Consider the following 25,434-nt stretch of genomic DNA (forward strand, 5'->3'; position numbering starts at 1 on the left):
AGCGCGCCGCGCGTGGGGCTCCGCACTGTGCCCCCGGCCCCGGCATCAGCGACCCTCCCGGGCTGTAACGCGGCCGCTCTCTCGGGTGGCGGGAGTGGGGAGAAGGCCAGGTGCCAAGTTAGGGGTTTCACGCGTGTGGGCCCACGCGTGCTTTACCCCACTGCCATTCCCCCGTGGCGAGACCGAAATGGGAGCGGCCGGGCTCTCTCCGGGCCGGCAGCGAAAGCTCAGCGCCGTAGCTGTGTGTCGTAGCTCACCTCTTGACGAGGGATCTGATGGCGTGCTGTAACCCCAGCCGGCTGCTGAGCACCACCCTGCCACTCCCTCACACCCCTCACTCTCCCCCGCCCGGTGGGGTGGGGAGGAGAGTCAGAAAAAAAAGTAAAACCCGTTGGTTAAGAACAGCTTAATAATTGAAATAAAATAGTAATATTAATAAAAAGGGAGATGACAAAAAGGCGTATAAAACCCAAGGAAGTTCAAGTGGTGCAAAATACAATTGCTTCACCACCACCACCTGCCCAACAACGAGCAGCAGTCAGGCTTTGTCAGCCAATACCCCCCAGCAGAGCCTTTGGCCAGTTCAGATCAGCTGCTCTGGCCACGCTCCTTCCTGGCTTCTTGTGTACCTCCTCGCTGGGCAGAGCACGGGAAGCAGAAAAGTCCTTGACTTGGGCTAAGCGCTGCTCAGCAAAGCCAACACATCGGTGTGTTATCAACATTATTCTCCTGCTAAATCCAAAACACAGCACTGTAGCAGCTACTAGGAAGAAAATTAACTCTGTCCCAGACGAAACTGGGAGACCGGACCAGGCAAAGAGCATGCTTCAGTGTGGTTGGGCCAGTCCAGTAGCATGAAAACTAACTCGGAACAGTGATCTGCTCCATTTAAAGGCTGTGTCAGCATTTCCGCAGCAACTCTTTCTGCTTTATGGCCTGTTAAGTGATAGGCATTCACCTCTGGCCTGGAAAGGACTTACAGTATGACATTTCTGCAAAGGCAAGAGGTTTTCAACATACTAAGTCTATGCATCAAGTTCATTACAGTGGCAAAACAGCCACAGTGCTGTTCTTTTGTTTGCTGTGGCGTTAAGGCTTATCTCTACAAAAGCTAAGCACATCACAGTTGCTAATTGTCTGAATAAAATGAAAGAGAATGTCCCATTTGGGTAACTGGAATTAAAGTTTTTTAAAAAAGCTTTCTGTTTGCTAAATTGAGGTAGCAATACGTGTGTGTTTACTTGAATCAGTAACTGCTTAAACTTGCATGGATGTCGATGTTGCAGAGTGTGTAGTCTGCCTTAGGCATTGTGGCAAGTAACTGGAAAGTGAAACTCAATACATTTTGTTCTGTGCTTTGGTTGCTTTAACTCAAAGCCAATGAACTTGCAAATTTGTAGTGCTGTACTGCATTGAGGGCTGTGATCACATAAGGTAGTGTTTAGACTATAGCTGTGCAGAGTATTTGTCTGTAGATGAGAATTAACTTTTAAACGTAATTTCTTGTTACCGTGTGGTCCAAAAGCTGTTTTTCTGTGGAGATACTCTGGTTTGCTTTATTTTGCAGGGGAAGTTTATTTCTGAGGTGTGCAGTGAGCTGCCTTCAAAGAATTGTCACCGTTCAAAGCCTCTGCTTCCCAGACCTCCAAAGGGTGCCCCTAAAACTTGCTAATGTTACTCTTGGTTTACCTGTGTGATTTTTCGGAGAGGAAAATGCTGTTCTTACCTATAGGCCTCCTGTGGTTTTACTCTAGCTGCTCCACAGCCTAGTGTTTGATCCCGTTTTGGATGGTGTTGAGCAGACAGGAGGCTGGTGCTGTGTATGCAGCCAGGATGCTGGTTACAGGAGATGGATTTCAGTGTGCATACATTTGTGTTCACTTGAACAACAGATAAGGAAAGCCTTTTCCACTGCACCAGATACTTTCTCACAGATTATTTGTGGGATCCTCTGTGTTCCCACTTGAGTTGTTCAACCTATCTGCAGTGTGCCTAGCACCGTTGACCCTGTCACTGGTGGCTTGCAAGTGACAGTAATGATAATTTTACATATTAAACTGCCTTTAGTGCCATTGGTAACTGTAGAGGTAGACCGGTATTTTGTACTGAGGTTTCAATCAGTAGGTCACAGTTTGGGACTCTGTTCTGAATATGAGCACACAGGTAATGTCTGCTGTAGGTGATTTGATGAGCAGCATCTGCTCATCAAGATTCACAGGTGTCACATTATACAGCTTCCTAGATGGTTATCACTCTGCTCTATCTCTTGCCTGGCCTTTACAACAAGTGGATACTTGTATTGTCCTCTGGCTATTTAGAAATGACCTATTTGGTGTGGTAATCCTGTATTTGGACTCAAAACTGGTTCTTTGGTTGATAACTACTCAGGATAGCCATGATTAAGTGGGTTTGCACTGCTTTCTACTATGCAGCTCAGAAACATCACCCTCTTCCTCACTTGTAATGAAGGAGAAATCTTGTTTCTTTGGATGGTATGTGCTTCTGCTCTTGTTCGCCCAAACCAAGCCTTCCAGATATACAAAGGCAATATGAACCTTTTTTTTTCCCAAGAATCCCTCTCTGTTTGTTGAAGAACTCCAGAAACACTAAATATGTCTGAAGGTTTTTCTGTATTCTACTTCGAGCCCTGTTTTCAGTGTGCTATCTGGTACTTTTCATGTTACACTTACTGTGTCCATAGATGCTCATTTCCTACTGAATTTAAGTGAAGCTGTTGGGTTTTTTTTCCTCGTTTGCGTGCCTTTTTATCACTAATTGGGAACAACTGGTAGCTGTTTCTACACTGATATAATTTCAAAGGAAAGTAAAATTCCTTGGTTTTGTATGAAGGAATATGATATACCTTTTGTGAAGCTTCTTGAAGTTCCTAAGCTCTGCAAGTCTTTGTGTTCCCAATTGTTCACTTGCTTGTTGAGCTGGTGACATTTTGCAAAATTGCTGTGAATATGCCTTTGCCCTACAGGGCCCTGCAATTTCACAAGTTTGTTTTTTCTTTGTGTCGTCCTGTAGCATCCAGGAGTGATTTTTTGGTTGTCACTTTCTTTCTTCCTGCTGCTTGCCCTGGGTGCTCTTTTCCTAAGAATTTCTGGTCAGAGTGCCATCGTAAATACTCTGTGAGCATTGGGAGAAAGAGGAATGACTTGGCATTCAGATACTTAATATGTATAAATCAATTAAAGATTTACAGGCTGATCTGCATGTGTTCATGCTCCTTTTAAATTTTCAATTGTTTCCATTCTTTACTAAAAAGCAAGAGACAGTGCTTTCAAATGCTTCCAAAAAATTAGTGTATTCTGGGAGTAATCACAGAGTTATTCCTCTTTGTACTGTACAGAGTTGCCAGAGTAGGACAGGGGGGAGTAAGTGTGATCATACTGCATTTCTGGCTGTTAATTATTTGTAACTACAACAGGCTTGGAATCACTGAATGCTGTTTCTCTTGCTGTATTGAAAAAGCTGTTTCTGTTCCATGGGACAGCCCTTCCAGGGAATCAATTGCCAGATAAGTTGCTCAGACCTGTGAAGCTCAGTTTGGCACTTGGATCTTTGATGTCCAAAACCTCACAAACCTGCTGGGAGACAAATGAAATTCCAAATTGCGGTATAGCCTATGGTGGATCTGTTTGTCTGTCATGGATCACTTAGTTACTTCACTGGGCTTACTTCTCCTGGAGTACCCTGAAAAGGGATCAGTTTAATTTTCACAGAGAAGTCTGACCTCTATCCTTTCTGTTACAAGCAGGGTAATAATAACAAGGGAAGACTATCTCCAAAACCCCATTTTCTTGGAAATGGTGGTGAATTAGTACTAATGCAGAGAGCAAAGGGTCTGTAGGTTCCAGTTTTTGATTCTGTATGTACAGGTCTCTTGCCTGTGTTTCTACATGTGTCAGGCTTTAATAGTTTGGAAAAAAAAGGTTTCATTATTCAGGATCTTTTGATACTTTGATATCTTGGCTTCAGAGGAAGGTATCAAGGTACACCTAATTAAATGCTCTACAATGTGTTCTAACTGAACTGTTGACTTCACTATGGAACTTGTGAGAGAGACTGCAGAAAGATCAAAGATGGAGGAGAAAACTTACTTTGAGTATCACTTAGACTTATAAAATGACAATAACGAAATTCTTTTGCTTGTTAACTTTTTCACATAAATTGTTGGACAGTGTCTTCATTTTCTCAGTTGCTCTTCATGGAGATACTACATTCTCAAAGAAGAACATATTTGCTGTCCACTCAGGAGTTCCTTATGGTGTCCTGGAAAAATGCCGTACAAGAGGAACATTGCAAGTGGCTTTGTAACCAGAATAATTCTGGTGCGTGGTTCACTTGGCACGTATTAATTGTAGTGGAGGGTGTGTGGTACAAAACAGCAATTCAGAAGTGTGTGGCCTTTTAGATGATGAAAGATGGAGATGTCTATTTTTTCCTCCATGACATATGGCTGTATTCTGTGAGCTGTTGCAAAATAGCCAGCGAGCAGAAATCCACATGGAAGCTTAATTTATGGCAAGATGTCACATGTTCTGAATTCTTGGTATGGAGGCTCAGGCTCTTGAGTTTCCCCCTTTGTATGGCCAAGTATTTGTGGTCTCGTACAGAAGACTTAGCATAGGGGTGAAAGTCTTGTCTTTTGAGAATACCAAACTTAAACTGTCTACCTGTTACAGACACTTTGGGTGTGAATCAAGCAGGCAGGAGTGGCACACTTTGTGTATAAAAGATTCCATCACCTGCAGTTTGAAAACTCTAGGAAAAAAGTCCAAACACCTTGGATAAAACACTTCTTTTGAAGTTGGATTTGAAAGGTTCCCTAGGCACTTAGTACAACCTGTGCTGGTTTCAATTAACCTTTGAAAACCTGGTAAATACCTGCTCACATTATGAAACCCATGGCATTTCCCATGGACCTTCACAGGTCCTTGATGTTACTGTGTACTAAGCTTGGCCATATCTCAAATCTGAAGAGCAGGAGAAGGAAGGACTGCTTGGGTTTGTGCTGAACTCCAAAACTGCTTCTACAAGGTCAAGCTGCAGTAGCAAGGCTCTTGAATTTTTTTTTTTTTGAGTGCTTTTATAGTGATTAACTTAGTGTTTCCTTCCGTAATGATTATTGTTATTTGTGGCTATAAACTGGAATGTTTGTAATCAATCACGTAAAATAATTTAGAAAATGATTAGCAAGAAAGTCTTGTCCCCCAGTGATGGGGTTCTAAGCACTTAATGATGCAGAAGACAATTAACTAGCTTTTAGTGAGCAATGTCCTCTTTCACTCCTGACTTTACAAATTAAATGCCTTATTCAGGAAATTGTTGTGGCTGTGATAGCGGTTAGCTGGAAAATAAAGTATTCATGGTAATTTTTGAGGTATGTTACACAGGGAAGTTGAAGATAGTTGAGGTGTTGATTCCCACTGTTTATTGTGGCAAGGTAAGGTGAAAAAATTGCACCAGGTTCTATGCAACTTGCAGGTTGCACCAGCCAAACTTCCATGAGCTACTGAAAATCACATCAGATAAACACAGATGCCTTCTTCTGAAAAAAGATGTGCTCTTGTGAATTCAGATGTTAGAAGTAGCAAATTTAAAATATTGCTTATAATGAGGTACTTATAAGCGATAGTGTTGTGTTAAAGATCAGAAGGACAAAACTAAGTATGATTTTTTTTTTAATTGTTTAAACACAATTGTTTTCTGCAATATCAAAATGGAATTTAAAAGTTTGGGGATATTCTTAGTTCTGTGTGCTCAAAAGAGAGAACATCGCCGCCGTTTGCAAGCAGGGATTAATATTAAAGGCGCTAAGTCATGGTCTTAGGGCCAGGATTACTGCCTGTCATCTGCACAGTGAGTAGTGTCTCCTAGGGCTGTACAGACAGCTTGCTGCACTCCAGAGCAGGTCACAGGAGTTGGAATATAGCTTTGAGAGAGAGCTGTGATCCCCCCAGTTGCATCTATAGTTAATTTCCTAGGCTATGGTACAACACTGTGAGAAACACCTCTGAATAGCAGGGTTGCGAGCGTGGTAATTTTCTATTTTGTTTATGTGCTTTTTCAGGCATTCTGCAGATTTTCTGAAGTCTGGACCATAGCTTATTTGCTCTTTTTACTTGTATTAATTATAGGCAAAGTCTGCCTCATAATTATTCAGTTGTGGGGTTTCAAGGACTGGGGAAGCATTGATAACCTTTTTGAACGAAGTAAATGGTGTAAAATCGAGAATTGAATCTTGGGCATGTGTGTGGTACATCAAGTGAATGAGAAAAACCCAGGCCCAACGTAAAAAAAAGGGAGGATGTACCCGCTTGCCTTGTGCATGTGTATAGTGCCAGCTCACTGTCCCAGGTTCTAAAAGGTTAAAAGCACTTTCTAAGAGGAAAGGATGGTGTTTTCCCTCGGATTGGTGTCGCTGGAGAGCTTGGGGAGGGTCCGAGGTTGGAGGCTGCCTGCAGCACCCTGGTCAGCTCCTGACCCCTGGCCCCTCCACAGCCACCTCTGTCCAACCCCGAGCTGTGGGCTTGGCCCTTGGTTTTGGGCGACCAGCTTTGGAAAACCTTATATTCTGCCTTGTGTTGTTTGCAGAGGCCAGGCACTGGGACAGAGGTTACACCGCAGTGCTGCTGCAGGGAAAAGGCCGTGGATTATAAACAGAGTAACCACCCTGGGCTTGGGTGGGATGGCTGGGGGCGTAGGCACCTAAATTCTGTGGTGTCTTGTAGTGGGGCAAAAGAGAGGATATACCTCTGCTGGCTTAGAAAATGTGACAAAAATCCTCGGAACAAGGGGAGAAAATAATATTGTTAAGGAAAAGTAGGAAAGGAAAGCAGAAGTTTCTAACTGATGGAAATAGATAAAGGAGAAAGAACTGAGATGAGGAAGCTGGAAAGGGAGAGAGATGGAGAAATAGCATATAGCAGTGGAGAAGAAAGTTTTAAAACACAGTTACTTAACAGTCCCCAGAATTGTTAAGAACTGATGAACTTGAGGCAGCAGGGCAGGCTGGAAGCTGTTTGAGATTGTAAGAAGGTGAGGCGAGTCAGAGAGGTCAGGAGGAAGTTCAGGTCTCAAGAGAGCCAGATGCTGAGCTAGAGATTGCTCTCTGCATTACTGCTGTGCCAGGGCTGAGTGCAGCTTTCCAGCTCCCTGGAGCTGTGATGTTTGCAACATACAGAACTAGTGAAATCACCCTTTGTGTTGGCTTTAACTGAGGGGAAAAAACAGTCCTGACAGCGTGCTCTGAGCATTGGTGACAATTTGTACATTGTCACCAAAATATGTAGTGCCTGTTTTGCATTTGGGTGAGACACAGTCTGTCTGGATGATGTCTTCCCTATCAGTCCTCAGCGAATACTGAAGAAAGAACCGTAGTGTTGCAGTCATACAGAAAATTATTTTGAGTAATACTGTGTCCATGAGACACTTGGTCACTTCACAGCTTGGTTTTGGATTGCTCCTTTCAAGCCTGAGGGTTCAAGCCCCACCATATATAAAGCTTTCCCAGCAACCTCTTCTCATTGTATAAAGGGACTGTTTGTTCATGCATTACATTTTCCATTTTTTCTTCTTAATGTGACATTAAACCTTCCCCTTGTTCCACAGAAGGGTAGTTTGAGATGTAGATGAGGGAATGTGTTAGGGGCTTGGGGATTTCTGGAAAACTCCAGTATTCTGTGTCAGCTGTAGCATGTCTGAAAACGTATATCCTTGAAAAAGTGATGTGAAGTTTCTTGAGTACAGCAGGTAATGTCACAACATCCAAGTACAGGCCTTTTTATAAACACAGCCATATACTTACCTCCTACATCACCTACAGTTTCACTAGTACACCGTTGATGTCTTTTAGAAGGTAATGCAGGTATTATCAGTTCCTAAAGTAATGTTTGGCTCTGAATACTGTTTTCTGACACAATAGCTAATAATCTTTCATGTTGTATTGAGTTTTCTGATAGTTTTATTTTTCTTGTTGTGATAGGAAGTGGATTTGGAAGAAAGACTTCGTGAGTTGGACCTTAGAAGTGATTCAGATATTCCTGATGTTCCTCCACCAACAGACAGCACTCCAGAAATCCTCAAGAGGGCTTTGTCAGGCTTGTCTGCCAGGTACAGTGAAACAAAGAGCTCTCAAATTTAACAGCTGGTGGCTAAAATTCATACAGATTATGCTGCAGTTTTAAGTCTTTCAAACTGTACTGCAGTTTTAAATTTCATACGGTAAATGTGAAAATTTCAAGGATAAAATTGTTGCTGGATGTTATTGATTTATTTATGCTTTGATAGTCCCTTCAGTGGAATATTTTTTGCATACACCTGTAAATTACCCATTACATGCTTTTCTAAGTAAACATAGTTTACATAAACATTTACTGAGTCTGAACATTGCAATAACATGGGCTAAAAAATTTGAATTACAGAATGATTATTTCTGGAGGTTGTAATGAACTGATTTCCTACCTCCAAGATTGAGAGGGGAGTGGTTTATGAATGAAAAGATGTGTAAATTCTCAAGATGAGGTTTGCTAGATTTTTGACGTTTCCACTTCTAAATAATTTGCTGTACAGTTAAATACACCATAGCTGATATGGTCGTATTTTTTAAAGCATTGTTTATTTTTTTTTCCTGATGTTCCTTTTAAAACGTAGGTTTCTACCTCCAGCCTCCCAGGAGCTTGATGGCCAGCAGATGTGGAGGATGTATATGTGTATAGATAGACAGATAATTGTGTGGACCTGCACAGGCATGAAGGCTGTCAGATAAAGTTCTTTGTATAATTTTTTATGCAGTCCCTTTACAACACCTGATCAGTCAAACCCCTTTGGGGCGAGCAAGTTGCATTACGTTTTTTTCATTAATGCAATGAAAGAGCTTTTAGGTGATAGATACCAAAAAACTATCTACTAAAGTGAATATGAGTGCCATATATGCCTTATGCTCAATGTAACAAACCAAGCAATATACTGATGCCCTGTGCAATACAACGTGTGTTTCACATGCAGCTTAGGTCTCACAAAGTCAAAGGAAGGATCTCTAATCTGAACTATAATTAAAACCTTCCAAATCCTTGTAAAAGAACTGGTCTCCAGGAGATATCTCCAATAGCAGTGTGAAATGAGTTTTTTGCCTTGCTCATTTTGTAATCTGTTGTCCATTTCTGTTACAAACAGATGTAATGTTTCAGGTTTTAAAAAGCCTGTTTCTAAACTGCACCAGCTGTGAGCAGAATATGATATTCTCTATTGCCATCACACTGTAAGGAGTGTCTAGTTTCAGAGTTTTCTCATTGGGTTAAATGTGGAAGTCTTAGGTCTCCAAATCAGACTTGTTCCAAAGGGCATGGTGATACCTCAAAGCCTGCAACTAAGAGGTGCAGGTGAAACCTTTCCTGTTTCACATGCTTTAAATTCTTTATTGGAGTGTTTGCACAAAGGTGTACAAAGGGTGCTTTGAGTGAAAAATTAAATTCCTGGTGCTTTATGAATGCTAGAGTTGAAATTACCTGCCAGTTCAGTAGCCAGCAGTCCCAGCAGAGCTGTTGTCATCATGTGCAACATGAGTGGGTTGCACTGTAACTCTCAGAAATATGGATACTCTTTGTATTTGACCTCTGAAAGAAACAGTATCTATAACTTTCTAGCGGAGAGTTAGGATACAATAAACTTGGCAGGTGGCTTCCTAAATTCTGGAGCTTCTTGTCCTACTGAAGCTGTCTTTCCGGTGCTGTGCTTGCCAACACCCCCAAGATACCGTGTGGTATTTTAACATTACTCATAAAGGAAACTGAGTTCTTCTGAAGGAGGCTTGCTCACTATGGATTTGCCACTAGGGCCAAGCTGCTCTGTGTGTACCCACATCACAGAGGAACATAAAACATGTTGTGATAAAGCCTCTTCTGCCTCTGTTCTGATACTTAAGGCAAATCCAATTAGTGGCTGTAGCTGCCATTAACCTGTCAATGAGTCAAATCCTTGAAAATCAAATTACTGCAGTTGAAATTTATATTAGAACTGGAGTCTGATTCAAAACTAACAGTGAATCAGGTGTATCTCCTGATGAAGCAATGAAACACAAGACTGATGGAAAGCAAAACATTAGAAAGAATGTCTTGAGGCTTATAGTAGGGAGCTTTGTGTTTAGCAGTGACTTGTGATTAGTTGCTTCAGTGGACATTGAGAGGAAACGACCTCAAATTGTGCCAAAGGACATTTAGGTTGGATGTTACGAAAACTTAATTTAGGAAAAAGGTTTGGAATTAAACCTCTGGAGTGGTTTAACTTAGGAAAAAGGTCAAGCATTGGAACAAACTGCCTGGGGAACTGGTGCAGTCACCATCCACGGAGGTATTTAAAAGATGTGTAGATGTGGCAGTCAGGGCCATGATTTAGTGGTGGACTTGGCAGTGCTGGGTTAATGGTTGGACTCGATGATCTTAGATCAACTTAAATGATTCTATGATTCTGTGGTAACAGAAATTTTTATTCCGTTTTCCTTAGGTAGCCAATAGCAGCTGCAAAGGTCTACAAGGACAAAAGAGTACAGCTAGTTTGACCCACCAATCCCCATTGTTACATATTCTCCTGTCCTGATTCCAGTGCTCACAAGAGCACAGGACTGCTTTCAATAGATAACCCTCTACTGGGCAAAGAGCTACTTTACTGCTGTAGAGAATTGGTGATCACTTGTTTGGAGGTTTTGTTGTGTGGCCATTACTCCTCAAAGAATAATTTGCTTTTTACCTGGCAGCCTTTCTTTCATATGCCAGCCTTTTCATGGCTGGGCCCCCATCAGTCTTGCAGCTTATGTGATGCTTTTTGAGGGTTGTGGTGTATCTTCACAGCAGCTTCAATGTGGGGGTTGTACCAATTCATTGCAAATGACACTTGGCAGGGTTGAGGCAGCACAGGGGAAGAAGAAAGGTGTCTAACTTCCATTTTATTTTACTATGCATCTTGTTTAGTTGGACAGTTGCTTGAGTCTGTGTTTCTTGCTATGCATTTGATTAAACACAAAAAATTCTGCTATTCCCACTGTTTCTAATATGGTTTAGTCTCTAGTTAGCAGAGGAAGTGGAATTTATTTTCATTTATAACTGCTTGCTTTTTATTTTTTTTTTTTAATAGATGGAAAAATTGGTGGATTCGTGGAATTCTCTCCCTCGCTATGATTTCCGGGTTTTTTCTGATTATATATCTGGGATCATTTATGCTGATGCTTCTGGTAAGTTTATTTAAATGCGTTCTTCTGTGCAAGAGTTACTTGATCTCTTCATTCATCATGCCAAGCTGGAAGGAAACTGCACAGACAATTCAGAGCAATTGTCTTTTATTTCTGTAAATGTAAATACTTTTGAAAAACGCTTGACAGATTCACAACTGGACCTTGTAGATGAAGAACTTTTTATATACTGTAATTACTTTTTTTTTTTTTTAGGAGTTAAAGTAACCCCAAGAAGTTGAATCACTGTTGCCTTACTTAACTACTATCATCCATTTCATTGACTAGTTTGTATGACCTACTGTTGCACATTGAGGTTTGTTTTAAAAAGCAAACAAACAGAAATCAGACTAAAACCAACCCAAGAAAAACTCCAGACAGCAAAAATCTAAAATAAAAAAATAAGAGACAGGTGCAATTTTGACGCTAAGGAAAGCAGGCAGCCCTGGTCGGTCTGCAACCGGCACTGAAAGGCTTTCCTCAGACATGCTCCTTTAATTCCGTATTTCTCTATGGGGCTTCGTTGTGGCCTTGCATTTATCTGTAGGTTGGAGCTAGATCCCTTTCTAAGGTACAGGCAAAGTGCATTTTTAGGTCATGAAGTGCAATACTGATGAGGAAAACAATAGTTATAATATTCTTCATACATGCTGCATAGCATGTCAGCCTTTACTGCTTCTTTGCATCATTTTAATTGCTGGTATTTTTATGGAATGGTGGTTTAACTATCCTTCCCAGTCATGGCAAGGAACAGGCAGGAATGTAGCCTTTAATGGGCTGAAATTGGTCCGTCTAGGTAACTGTTTCAATTTTTGACTCTAAGTTTGTTTAACTGCCAAAATGTGAATTTACTTCCTTCTTGGCCTCCTGTGAGACAATTTTTGGATTGATATTCCTGGAAATATTTAGGTTGGGAAAGACTTTTAAAATCATTGAGTTGAACTGTTAACCCAGCATTGCCAAGTCCACCACTAAACCATGTCCCCCAGTCCCACGTCTACACGTCCTTTAAATATCTGCAGGGATGGTGACTCAACCACTGCCCTGGACAGCATCTTCCAAAGCTTGACAGCCCTTTTGGTGAAGAAATTTTTCTTAATATCCAATCTAAACCTCCCCTCCCATCTAAATTGAGGCCATTTTCTTTTACTTGTTACTTAGGAAAAGAGACCAACCCCTGTCCCTGTCTCCCAGCTCAACAACTGGTCTTACCATTAAAGACTGAGGCAAAGAAAGCATTAAGTACCTCAGCCTTCTCCTCATTCTTTGTCACTGTGTTTCCCCCTGCATCCAACGAAGGATGGAGCTTCTCCTTAGCCCTTCTTTTGCCTCTGATGTATTTATAGTGGTGGTTTTTATTGTCTTTTATGGCAGTAGCTGGATTAAGTTCTCATTGGGCTTTGGCCCTTCTCTTCCTGCATAACCTCACAACATCCTTGTAGTCATTCTGAGTCACCTGCCCCTTCTTCTGAAGGTCATAAAACCGCGTGTCTTGAGAGACTGGAATGCTATTTCACCAGCATTATAGTCTGCATTGCAGTTTCTACAGCTGATTTAGTCTGGTTTATATTTCCTGCTTTCAGATGAATGACATAACAAACTACTAATTCATTGTCTTATTCATGGAGGATTTTCTTTTTTGTGTGTGAAGAAACAACAAAAAAAGCCCTTTTAAAGTGCAGGTTGCTGTAAAGAGATTTTTTTTCCCCCCCGCAATCCTTCCTTTAGTAGTCTCTTACATTTGAGAATGATGATTATGAACAAAAAGGAACTCATCAATTTTCAGGGTGATTTTGTGTATCCATGGTATACAGTCGGATTGCAATCATGGGCAAAGCTGTTAAGACATGAACCAAAAAGTAATTAGTTACTATAGAATTGTAATAGAGTTCTTCTTTTGTGCCATAAAGCAAAAAGTCTGTCTTCTAATATGATGAGCTGTTAATGAAATTGATATTTGAGACCATGTAAAAAGGAGAATGGAGGGAAAAAATGGTCTGGTTCATGAATTATTTCATTTCGCTGGAATAAAATAGCTTATATTTAAATAACAGTTGTGATGATAAAACTGAATCTCAGTACTGGGACTGAAAATGCCCAGAGACTTGTAGGAAGAGTAATCCAGTGAGGTTTGGAGGACAAGACCTGAGACTGCCCTAAAGAGTTGGAAAGTATGTTCTAAATTTGCTGGCTACTCAGGTAACAGGCTTCCATGGCTTGGACCCCGGTGCCCTTTCCCACTGCAGGGTGCAATCCTGCAATGTTGCTCTTCCTTGTAGCATTTAAGTTTTATAGGATAGGCCAAGCAGAAGAAAGAGCACAAGGTAGGGAAGCTTCAAAATTAACTCGTTGGGGTGGTGTAAGACTGTTTAATCTGTGTTCACACATTGAACAAGATGAAATGTATTGATGAATGCAGGTGGTAAGAGGATGCTGCAAAGCCTTGTGTGCTGATGTGCACCAGGAGCGTGGGCAGGTTCTTGCTCCTGCATGGGATTACCCATGGCCTGGGTTTGGCAATTCCATATGTCTGGGTAGGGTGATCTGCTTGGAGACTCAGATTGGACAGAAGTGGCAGAGTCTTCTGAAGCCCAAAGGCATGAGGACATACTGCCAGACTTGGGCCAGCAATGCAGGGAAGCAGTGAGGTCAGCAAAACAAAATGAAGGCCTGGGAGGATGCGGCATTCAGACCTGGGTTAGACGAGCTTTGCCTCTAATCATAAATGCTAATTGCCCTTAATGAGATGCTTGCAAGTGGAAGACCTGGGTGTCTAAGCTGTGTTGCACAGCTAGTTTTTTGCATTGGGCCTGGAAAATATTTCTTGAATTAAATGTAAAGATAAAACTTAGCCAAAAGAAATAGGAGAGCTTTCTTTACAGGAAGCACTTCTGACCTGCTGCTGTCAAACTGTTTTAATGCAGAAAGGTCAGGAGCTTTCCCTTGTTTCATGAGTATATTTTTGAAGCCAGCCCAGTGTGGGGTTTTTTTTCTTTATGTACAGTGGTTTGGAGTTTTTTTTTAGGTTTTAAACAGAGCTTAGTTTTCCTTGGATTTGCTTTGAAGCTGTTTTCTGAGTGGAATTTGACTTCAGAATAATATCGCCCCCTTAATGCAGGCTGCAGTGCTCCTTACTGCCTGTAAGAAACAACTGCAGCATATTTACAAAGTTCCTTATTTCTCTTACTTTAGGTCTTAAGCATCCAAGTGAAGTGTTACCATGAAATCATTACTATTGGTTACAGAGTCTACCACTCGTATGATTTACCATGGTTTCGATCCCTCAGCTGGTGAGTAGCAAGCCAGAACATCAAGAAGCTGGGATGTGAAACTTAAATCATCTTCTTCCTCTCCTGTTGTGGTGTAATGACAGCTTTGTGGGTCATGTGCAGACATAAAACTTCACACCTGTCTCAAATACAGAATTCTGTGGTTGTGTTCCACCTGTGAACTTGGACAAGTCAGTTGGCCTTTCATTACTTGGTTTTTTTCCTTGTTATAAATAAATCCTTGTTTGTTTTGTTTTTAAGACTTGCATTTAGTATATATTGTCTTATTAAAATAACTGTTAGCTGTTGCATATTGCAGGTACTTTTTGCTGTGTGTGAACTACTTCTTTTATGGAGAGACTGTAGCTGATTACTTCGCTACATTTGTGCAAAGAAGAGAACAGCTGCAATTCCTCATTCGTTACCACAGGTTTATATCTTTTGCACTCTATTTAACAGGTAAGTGCAGGAAGTCACAAAAATGGAAGAACTTTGTGCTGCATTTGCTTATTTAATTAAAAAGATATATATAATTGCTCCTCATCTTTATGCACTTTCAGTTTCTTTTTCCTCTTAATGCTTGAGGAAATGAGGTGTTTGCAGTTACATTTTTCCCGTGAAAAGATGAGTACAAATTTTGCATTCACTGAGAAGAAGAAAGCAGCCTAAACAAGCAGATGATCTTGAGACAGTTAAGATAATAGTGCTCAAAAGAGGTTGGCAAGCATTAATTTTGATTGCTGAAGATCTGGTGCTATTTTGGCAGGCTGTAGTAATGACTTCTATGTGTAATTGCTGTGCTGGATTGATTCTTTATTGTGCAAGTGTTCTCCTAGGGCTCCAGTAATAGGATTTACTAATATATTTTTAAACTGATTAGTCAAAGTGCCTGAGTCTTAATTTTGTCTGCAAGATATTCAGATACTTGCCTCATGGGTAGATTTCCTCCCTGTCCAAAGAAAAAAATTTTAAAAGCCTCTTCTCTAGGAAGAAGAAACACAAGCTGGCTCTCTTGTGGGGTATTGCTTTGTGAACATGTAAATATGTTTTTTCAGCAATGCAGTTTAGCATAAAAGTAAATCAGCTGAATACTCAGATTGGCTTAAGGGACAGGGGTCTGCTATGCTACAAATACTTGTAAAGTGTACTGAGAAACCTGATCTTTGTGATGAACTGTCAGTTTGTCTATTGTTGGGGTTTTTTTCTTAAACCAAAGAAAAATTCTGCTCAGTGCTTAGATCACAAACTTGAAACCAGCTTTGCGGAACTTGACCTTTTTCAGCGGCTTTGGCTTGAGGAAACTAACTTAAATAATGCCTTGTGACCTGGTGAGGGGAGAGATGAGACAAGCCAGGCATGAGCAAAAGGAGGAGGCAGAGCATAGCAGAGCCCCTTGACATTGGGATTATGGGGTCACTTAGGGGCTATCACGAGAATTCAGGGTCTTTTGAGGGCCTCTGACCTCCACTGGCTCAGGAAGTTGTCCTGGGAGAGAAGGCGCTGTATTAATCCCCCCGAAAGTTCTTTTTGGTCAGCTGAATTCTCCAACACCTGTGCTTCCCACTTGCATTGCATGCAGCCATATGCCTGCCTGGGGGAAAGGGGCAAGCTGGTCTTTTCCTTTCATTTATTTCTGTTAGTAATTCAAGACCAGTTTGTTCACCTGGCTTTTGAGTGGTTTTTAAAAGTCATGATCTCCTTTACTAAAAATAGATGTCCACAATGGGACCCTGTATGTGAGATGGATGTTCTTTACTGATGTTAGCTAAACCTGTGTTAACTAAATCATAATCTTGTATGAGAATAATTCTATATGTACACTTAACTGCATATAATTCAATGCTTCTGGCAGCAAAGGGATTAAAACTGCTTCAATGGAAGAGAATTACTGGTATATCACAGTGTCATTGAATATAAGATGGTACAAACTGCACTTGCTTTGTTTTACAGGATTCTGCATGTTTGTTTTGAGTTTAGTGAAGAAACATTATCGTCTGCAGTTTTACATGGTGTGTATTACCCACTTTGCTGTGGCCATTCACATTATGAATGTCACTAGAAACAGTCATGTCCATATGTTCATAAAATAGTTCAGAAGAGGGGTGTGAAAAATGTGCTTAAATTGAGAGTAACATGAAATCAAGTGGTGTTGGACTGTATCTGTTCACCTTGCAGATTATTATTATTATTATTCTATCCCAGGATGTGGCCTTTCAGTCAGTACAAGGTGTCCTTGGTGAGGCCTTGCACACGTCCAACATGATATGTTTCCCTTAGTGATAGGCTGATATGAAAGAGCTTGCTAGAGGAGGGGGATGCATCTCCCTGCCAGGTCTGAAGCTGAACAGTTCAGCATTGTGTGGAAAGTGGTTGTTGTGACTCAAGTGTTGTTTTCTAGAGGCCCCACTGAAGTACCTACCATGAAGGGAACTTGATCTTAACCCCTGTGTGGAATATTTATTCTGTGACACTTCACAGCTGTTCTGGTCTTCTGCTCTGCAGTGTCTCAATAGATCATTGATGTGTTAAAAGAAGCAGCATTCTCATCTCTCATATTTGTCCCCCTAATAATCAGCATAGTAGCTAAGCAACAACACGAACCTTTTTCTTATGTGTATCTTATACATTGAAAACTAATTTTGTAACATTACAGGTTCAAACCAAAGCAAACAAAACACCCAAAACAGACCCAAAACACCCCACTGACAGTGCCCCACCTCCCACTCCTATATAGGAATGATCAGAAATCACAGTGAAACAGCAATGCAGTACAGCTCCTGTCTTGAGAGAACTTGAGCAATCAGGGCATTGCACAACTTTAAAGATTTCCTAAAGCTCTGGGAATGCAGTTAACCCCTCTGTTTCTCCACTACTTTAGGTAACACTTTACCATTGAGGATCCCCAGTTCTAGAGCAGGACTTAACTGAGCCTTGTATAAGCATGTAAAAAAAATCTTTTACTCAAAATAATGCACCCTGTTTGTAGGAGAACTTGCCTGACAGTGAGATGCAGCTTTTCTAGAGGGATAATCTTTTATCTTCTAATCTGTAAAAACACCTCCTCATCTTCAGATTGGCACAATGTAAATGTATTAACTTGCCATGTTCTTTTTACCTTTTTCCTATTCTGGAAAGAAGGTGAAAATGTGTAGTGTCAGTCACGTGACTTGGTGTCTGCCCAGAAAACATTAAAATGTGACTACCCAGGAATTGCAACAAAACAGAGGGAAGCCATATATCTACTGTGTGGCAACACAGTGTTTAGGAAGAAAAGGACAGTCTATCCCATCCCTGGAAGTGTCCAAAGCCAGGCTGGATAGGGCCCTGATCAATCTGGTATAGTGGAAGGTGTCCCTGCCTGTGGTGAGGGACCTTTCCAACCAAACTGTTCTGTGAGTCTAATAGAGTAGGCATTTGGTTTTAGGGGGTGTTCCAATGTCAGTATACAAATACTAAAAATTTTGCTGCAGAGCTGCTTTAATTAACCAGCAATTAATATTTTCAGAAATAGTCATTTCTTGTACCCCTCCCCCCCTCAGCCTTCTCAAGTTGTCTGAGTCTGGCTGCAATAGGAAAACACATGTGGTAAGAGAATTAAGAAGTAGGACATTTTGGGTGTTAAATGGCCCAGAAATTTAGAGTGCCTAAATTTGTTGTATCATGAGAAAACTACCAGTTCTTGATTTAAAGGTGTTTGGAAAATAAAATCTACTGCAGAATCTTTACTGGTAACCTGTTTGGAAACCACTTTATTGTACACTGGCTCTACAGATTAAACATCAAGTACATACAGTAGTACTGAACTAAATGGTTGTTTAAATGACCATGCCCTTAAAAACAAACACTTTAATTTTGCTAATCCTCAGAATTTTCATGTTTCATAAGAGTATTCTGTTATGAGAGAGATCCACATCTGTGTAACATGACTCTTTCATGAGTAGTTCATTGCCATTTTATTGTTACAGTTCTAACATGTCTGTTGTATGTATATACAGAATATCACATTGCTTAAACTTCTTTGCTGCTTTCATGCTGGAGATGTATGTCTTACTAAATCAGGTGTTAAACTGTTAAAAAATTCTGGGTGGAGGTAAGTGATGGAGAAACCTGCTGAAGTTTCGGAACTTGCTTCAGAAAGCCAGCTCACCTGTGATATACTGCATGCACACATCTCTTGCATTATCACTAGAACTGATCTTCCCAGGGAGCTCCTCAGCAGCTCTTCAGCAGCTCATGTAGCAGCAGCTCCTGTAGCCAGGATTTATGGAGGTGTACGGGTCGGTGTTTTCACTAACTGTTGTGTTGTTGCATTGTTAACAGTTCGCATGGACTCATGTCACTTTGCTGATCACTGTAACTCAATCTCATCTTGTCATCCAAAATCTCTTTGAAGGCATGATCTGGTAAGGGGACAGTAACAAACTGATTTGTACCTCTATTGCATTGAAAGGTTGGTTCTTTTGCAAAAATCTAGTTAGGGAATAATCGTGACAACAGTTAAAGCAGTACAAATTAAAGGAGTGTTAATGTCTAGTTGGAAGGGGAATTGGAGGAATTGGGAGTGATGAGGTAAAGCATATAGGAGAGGAAGCAGAAACCTCTATCTAGATTGACAGACACAAGTTTGACAGTTTTGAACAACCACTTCATTTACTTGCAAGGAATAGAATTGATTGCGTGCTAGGTCAAATAGTTTCCACAGCATTTTGCTGAATGGATGAATATCCAGCGATTCTTTTGCAATTACTTGGGAGCTTTGGGTTGCTCAGAGCTATAGAAGTTGGACCATTTAATTTGAAATCCCCAATCTGGCCACATTCCCTGCACCCTTCCCTGTTCAAATAAATTCAGAGTGCTTAAAATATTTTAAGAGTTTTAATCTTGATTATTGTTGGGCAATCTTTGTGCCCCATTTCCAGTGATACATTAAATTTTGGCAGTGAAGTTAAATTTGATTACTTAAAGCCTCTCCTCAGAGAGTGGGTGTGTTTTCCTACCCCTCACTTCTTCAGGGACAGGGTAAATTTCAAGTCAGGAAAGAAGGAAGAAGCACATGGAAGATGGTTTGTGTTCTTCCAAGGACATAGTGCTGTATGTTCTCCTCTTCCTGATATATGTACATCTGGGGAGATGATTGCAGACAAGGCATGCTTAGAAAGAAAGCCCAAAGCCTTTGACAAAGTTTCTGTATACAAATTCTTTTTGTAGTGATTATATTCATGTGTCAAAAACTGAACCTAGTTGCTTTGCTAGCCTATTATTTCTTATTGCTACTCTTGCTAGACAATTTGGCAGATGATCAAAAAATCTGACTTTTAGCTTATTAATACATCTGTACTTTGAAATGGAGAGAAAAAAAAAAAAAGAGAGCTTAACAGGCTTGAATAACAACTTCAGATGGGGTCTGCATGCAAAGAACACTTAAAAAGCTGCTCCGAACTGACAAGAGGGGGAAAAAAATAAAAGGAAAACTCCTTTTTTAGATTTAGCTGTCATTTAAACTTTTCAAGTAATTTGCTTGTTTTGATACTACCAAAAACATTAACATGTTTATATCTGTTGATTTCTTCTTACCTGTGGTACCAGTCTTTAAGCCTTATAGGAAAAAGCCAGCCTGTTCATATTTTAAGCTCATGCACCAAAATAACACTTTAACTTGAACTAACATGAATCTGTAATGATCTTGTTTGGCTGAAGACTAAAACCAGTGTAGCTAAATGTGGTGCTCATGGGGGAACAAGGTGAACACATTATGAAACATAATTCCTTCCAAATACTGCAGAAAAATTTCCCAGAAAGAAATTCTGCTCTTTCAATTTTTGTCCTGTGTTTAGGTTCAGGCAGTTTTTCTCTGTGAAACTTTTAATGTCTTTCTCTAGGTTTCTGGTTCCAATTTCAAGTGTTATCTGCAATGACATTGCCGCTTATATTTTTGGATTCTTCTTTGGCAGAACTCCATTAATTAAGGTAGGTGCTTAGGCACTTCCTCACTAACAAGCTTTTACAATTTATAGCAATTTTGTTACTTGTTCAAAAACATGTTAATGGAAAAAAATACCCTGTACTGCATGATTCACATCTTTGCTAAAAAAGCTTAAGCTGACTATCCTGTTCCTGAAAACTTGTATATGGGAAACTGGGATTAATGTGAATGTGATACTGGCATTACAGGATAATACAGTTTGAGCCTATTGCATCATCATTTATAACTGCATTCTTTTGGGATTTCAGGTGCAGGTTTAGCTGCATGCTTACTGCACAGAAACTTTAATTTGAAATAAGCCACTGGGTCATACATACCTGCTCCTCATTCAGTCTTGTTGACTGAGAAGGTCTCAAGCTTTTATCTTCCTATTCTGGTAGGATATGCAAGACCCCACACAAAGCTGTGAATTATTTCATGATGTTGCCATGTTAACTTTTGGAGATTTAGTTGGTTCTGATATTAAACTGCCCTTAAATTGAAAATCTGATAGAATTTGGTGAAGAAAACAGCTTGGCACACTGGTCTCTCTAGCTATCTAGTTATGTATTGGTTATCCAGCCTGTCTGCAGGAAGCTGGTGTCTCCTGAGGAGCATCCCCAGCAGTGGTTGTGTCACACCCAGGTTTCTGGCACTATCTAAATGAGCACTTGCTTGCAGAGCTCTGCAACAGAGCTGAGGTGTGCTCATGCAGATTTCCCAGTCTTCTGCTTGAAAGGAGTTCAGCTGCTTAATCTGGGTCAGATCCGGCCAGCAGCAGGCTCCAATCAGCAGAAGCAGATGGGATGGGAGCTCTCCTTTCCCTCAAACTGCCCAGTGGCACCGACAAAAATGTGGCTTTTTGCTACCTTGCCTGGGACAGGTCCTTCTATTTATCATGTTCAGTAGCTGCAGCTGCTGACATTCAGTATTTCACACAAACCTTTAAAAAACCAAGTAGGAGCTTAATTTGCACAAACAAGATCAAGAAATAGAGTAAAAGAGGTGCAGTGATGTAACTAATGGACTAACACTATCTCTTTTGTGCCCAGCTGTCTCCAAAGAAGACCTGGGAAGGGTTCATTGGAGGCTTCTTTTCCACTGTTGTATTTGGATTTATTGTAAGTAACCACAGTACACTCATAGAACCATAGAATGGTTGTGTTTGGAAAGGACCTTAAAGATCACCTCATTACAGTCCCCCTGCCATGGACAGGAACACCTCCCACTACCCCAGGTTGCTCAGAGCCCATCTAACCTGGTCTTGAACACTTCCTGGGATGGGAATTTCCTTGTATAGATTCAGTCTTCGTATTTTTACTTGAAATAAAATTGCTGATAACTTTGGTTATCTCAAACTGCTGAAAGCCTAAGAGTTAGGGTGGTTTTTGGCTAGGGAATTCTGCCAATTCGTAACTAGCTGGAAAGGATAGGCAAGGTTTTAACCTCTCCTGAATAGATAATATTGCCCATTTTTTGCCATTGCTGTTACAGTATCTGGAATAGTTTTATCTGTTAGTTGCATCCCTATTTTGAAACTGAAGTTTATCAATAGCATTATTTATGCTTTGTGAAGTAGTACTTTCATGTTACATGGTTTGTAATGACATTTCTCCTGGAAAGCAATTTATTCTAATGATATGCACAGGTGATAATACCAGCATAAGTAGCTGTTGTGACAAGTAATTTGTCACCAAGGTCAGCAGAACTCATAAGAGCCAAACTTAGTAGAAGAGATATTCAAGTTTTAATGGACAAGTGAACTGCAAAAAATTATGAGTGGATGACATTTTTGGGTTTTATAAGGCAGAAACGTCCAGTAGATACAATTCTGAGAGATAGGAAAAGGAAAACAATTTGGGAGATCATCACTAAGCTCATTGAACATCTGCCTTGTTGAGGCATCCTCTAGTTTAAACAGGTCAATTTTTCTCCATTCTGTGTCTCTTACTAGAAAGATTTTTATTACCCTGAGTTTGTGGTGATAAAGCCATTTATTAAGCCATGATTTTTGAGTGAAACAACAAATGTCTAATTCAGGAGTTCTTGTTTTGCTTTTCAGTTTTCCTATTTTTTGGCTCAACATCAGTACTTTGTCTGCCCTGTGGAATACAACAGTGAAACCAACAGATTTGTGACAGAATGTGAACCTTCTGAGCTCTTTCAAATGAAGAAGTACTCTGTGCCACCATTGCTTCAGGCTGTGTTGGGATGGGTAAGGAAAAAACCCAGGCTTTGGTTAAAATTGAAATCATGCTTCCCAGCTTAAATGGGTTTCCAAACCATTTTAGAAGGGTATCTGAATGCTGGTAAGGCTGGAAGAGTAAGAACTGGATCAATGCCATGAGCCTCTCCATAACTCGTATGGGGGATGTGGTCACCGAAGCAGGATGGAAATGCACGGTTGGAGTGACCCGAGGGAACATGCCTGTGTTCTCGTGGCCTGTGTTCTCTTTGTGCTGGAAATGGATGCCACTTAGGCATTTTGCAGACCTATTTTTGAAGAAAAACCTTTGAAATATTTTTGTGGGAAGTGGACAAAGGCTTGTTATGGCCCGAATTAGTGGCAAGCTGAAGTAAGCCTGTAGAATTTCATTCTCTTTTCAGCTAGCATGTAACTGCTGTTAGGATTGGAGTTTTACTGTCTTCATCACATAGCATCCTGTATGTTAGTGCCACTACTTCCACACCGAGTGAAAAAGAACTACCAGCAGCAGTTCCATGAAATGTAATCTCTGACCCTTTAAAATATGTAAGCTTAAAATGCCTACCATTAAACATTTTTAAACACAGTGTTAATTATTTTTCTTGTAGGAAACAGTGAATATGTACCCATTTCAGATGCACAGCTTTGCACTGTCAACATTTGCCTCATTAATTGGGCCATTTGGAGGATTCTTTGCCAGTGGATTTAAGAGAGCTTTCAAAATCAAGGTGTGTAATGAGTCCTGTAAGGTGGTTTCATTTTGGTTTTCTCTTTGGATTAGATAAATTGGTGGGGCAGGGTTTAGGGTTTTTCTAAATCATTCATTGTAGTAGCTGGAGTTTCTACTAAGTTGTGATGATGTTTGAGCTGGTATTTAGCATCAGAAGCAGGACTTTGTTTTATCAGATGTGTGTGTGTGTGTGTGTGTTATTCTTCAAACTTGCACAGTCAGCATGTGACGTCAGTGCTGGAAACCTAAGAATAATGTGTAGTTTGGTCAATAATTACTCTTCCAAGTCATGTTGCAGAAGTGGTTTAGACAAGCAAAATGTGAGATATTATAGTTGACATGAAAGGCAATCTGTAGAAGCGCTGACAGTGATTTACCCTTCAGATTGTGGCTGACTGGTTTTTACCAGTGGTATTTGTGTCACCAGCAGAGCCAGGTGTGTCAGGCTCACCAATGCATGAGATGTTTGGCTTTGCCAGTACAGTGCTGCCTTGTAACAGCAGTGTGTATTGGCAAATTATGTGATCTGCTACCCTCTGTTTATTGCAAGGTGAGCACTGTCGCTCGTGTCAGTGTTGTCCCTGGCTGGTATTAAATGGCAGGAGGAATGTGGCAAGAGGGCAGCCCCAAATTTTCTCCCAACCTTCTTTATGTCTTGGTAGGACTGCTGTAATTCTTATCCTGTTGCTTGTTGTTGTCTATGTTGTTATTCCGTATGTCCACCGAGCTGCATGTGCTTTGCACAGAAACGTGTAAACCTCTCTGTTTGTGCTGAATTCCTGTACATGTGCTTGTACTGACCCCTCTTTCTCATGCTGGTCCCAGCAGCTTGCCCAGCAGCTTGCTGGCCACAGCACTCTTGTACCTGTATGGCCAGGTAGCAAGAGACTGTGTGAAGAAGGAATGTGGGATGAAAAAAATGCTGCTGAAAAGCAGCACTTATTCTTAGATTAGAATATTAAAAAGTAGATTCTTTTTAAAACTTCTGGGCCCCAAAGTGATGACCAAAGGACTGTCGGGAAGTCAAGGATATTGTGGAGGTGCTGCTGAAGGCAGTGTGTTGGTTAGGTTAAACACTCCATGCCTGCCCAGCACTGGGCAGGACTAGTTTAATTTGCTGGCAGTCACCCCACGTCACTGACTAAGGTCAGGGTTTTCACTCACAGAGGACACAAGTGAGTGTGGCTGACAGAAAGGATGTCTGAAGGTATTTTGATTGATAAAGCTGTTCTATAGACAAGATAGGTAACACAAAGGTAGTGTATGGAGCTTTGTTTGCATCAGAAATACATATTTTTAAAGTAGTGATCATTTTCACAATGTGTTTTTTGATTCTGTTAGATATATTTATATAATATGCACATATTACGGTTTTTAACTGTGGTAGAGGATAAAGCAAAAAAGATATTAAAGATGAGAATTAGATTCTGCAGAGGCAAAGAAGGACAGCCAGTATCTTAAGAGGTTTGCTTCAAAATGAAGTGTGTATAGGCACACCAGTGTTCTCAGTACTGGCAGACCTGCACCTGACCTACTGCTGACCTCTTGTGCAATACTGTGGACAAGTTGCCTCTTCTCTTCTTTTTCTTCTCACCCGTTGACTCAGCTTTGCAGTTAAGAACTCCTTTAGCAAAGGAGCCTCTTGCTACCTTTTGGCTCACTGCAGTGAAACTGTGGCTTACTTGCAGCCCTGATGTGCTGCTGCCAAGTGATACATCCTTGGCATGTTCTGTGGGAACCACTGACCATCTTTTTTTTTTTTCTTCTTTCCCCTCCCTGTCCTTCACACCCAAAAGGATTTTGCAGACACGATCCCTGGGCATGGTGGGATAATGGATCGCTTTGATTGTCAGTACTTGATGGCCACTTTTGTTCATGTCTATATCACCAGTTTCATAAGGTATGGGCTTTTTACAATATTACCTACTGAAGCATGTATAGGAGCTGTACCATAATGAATGCATGGGAGTTATGTTAGCATAGCAGAGATTGCAGGTTGTTAAATAGGATTTATGCAATCATTTCAAATACAGGACT

General features: G+C 40.7%; 1 protein-coding gene across 1 annotated transcript in view; it reads left to right on the top strand.

Annotated features, from left to right (window-relative positions):
• CDS1 (CDP-diacylglycerol synthase 1) overlaps positions 1–25,434 on the top strand; it is a 38,135-nt gene that overhangs the window by 8,919 nt on the left and 3,782 nt on the right. Inside the window, exons 3-13 of the mRNA XM_008641338.2 lie at positions 7,994–8,121; positions 11,137–11,233; positions 14,423–14,520; positions 14,819–14,958; positions 16,450–16,508; positions 18,820–18,902; positions 20,379–20,466; positions 21,514–21,582; positions 22,524–22,676; positions 23,276–23,395; positions 25,194–25,297. Coding sequence (XP_008639560.1) covers positions 7,994–8,121; positions 11,137–11,233; positions 14,423–14,520; positions 14,819–14,958; positions 16,450–16,508; positions 18,820–18,902; positions 20,379–20,466; positions 21,514–21,582; positions 22,524–22,676; positions 23,276–23,395; positions 25,194–25,297 — 1,139 coding nt within the window. The remainder of the gene's footprint in view (positions 1–7,993; positions 8,122–11,136; positions 11,234–14,422; positions 14,521–14,818; positions 14,959–16,449; positions 16,509–18,819; positions 18,903–20,378; positions 20,467–21,513; positions 21,583–22,523; positions 22,677–23,275; positions 23,396–25,193; positions 25,298–25,434) is intronic.

Source organism: Corvus brachyrhynchos, unplaced genomic scaffold (assembly GCF_000691975.1).
Source record: "Corvus brachyrhynchos isolate BGI_N302 unplaced genomic scaffold, ASM69197v1 scaffold229, whole genome shotgun sequence".
In the NCBI taxonomy this organism is placed as follows: Eukaryota; Metazoa; Chordata; class Aves; order Passeriformes; family Corvidae; genus Corvus; species Corvus brachyrhynchos.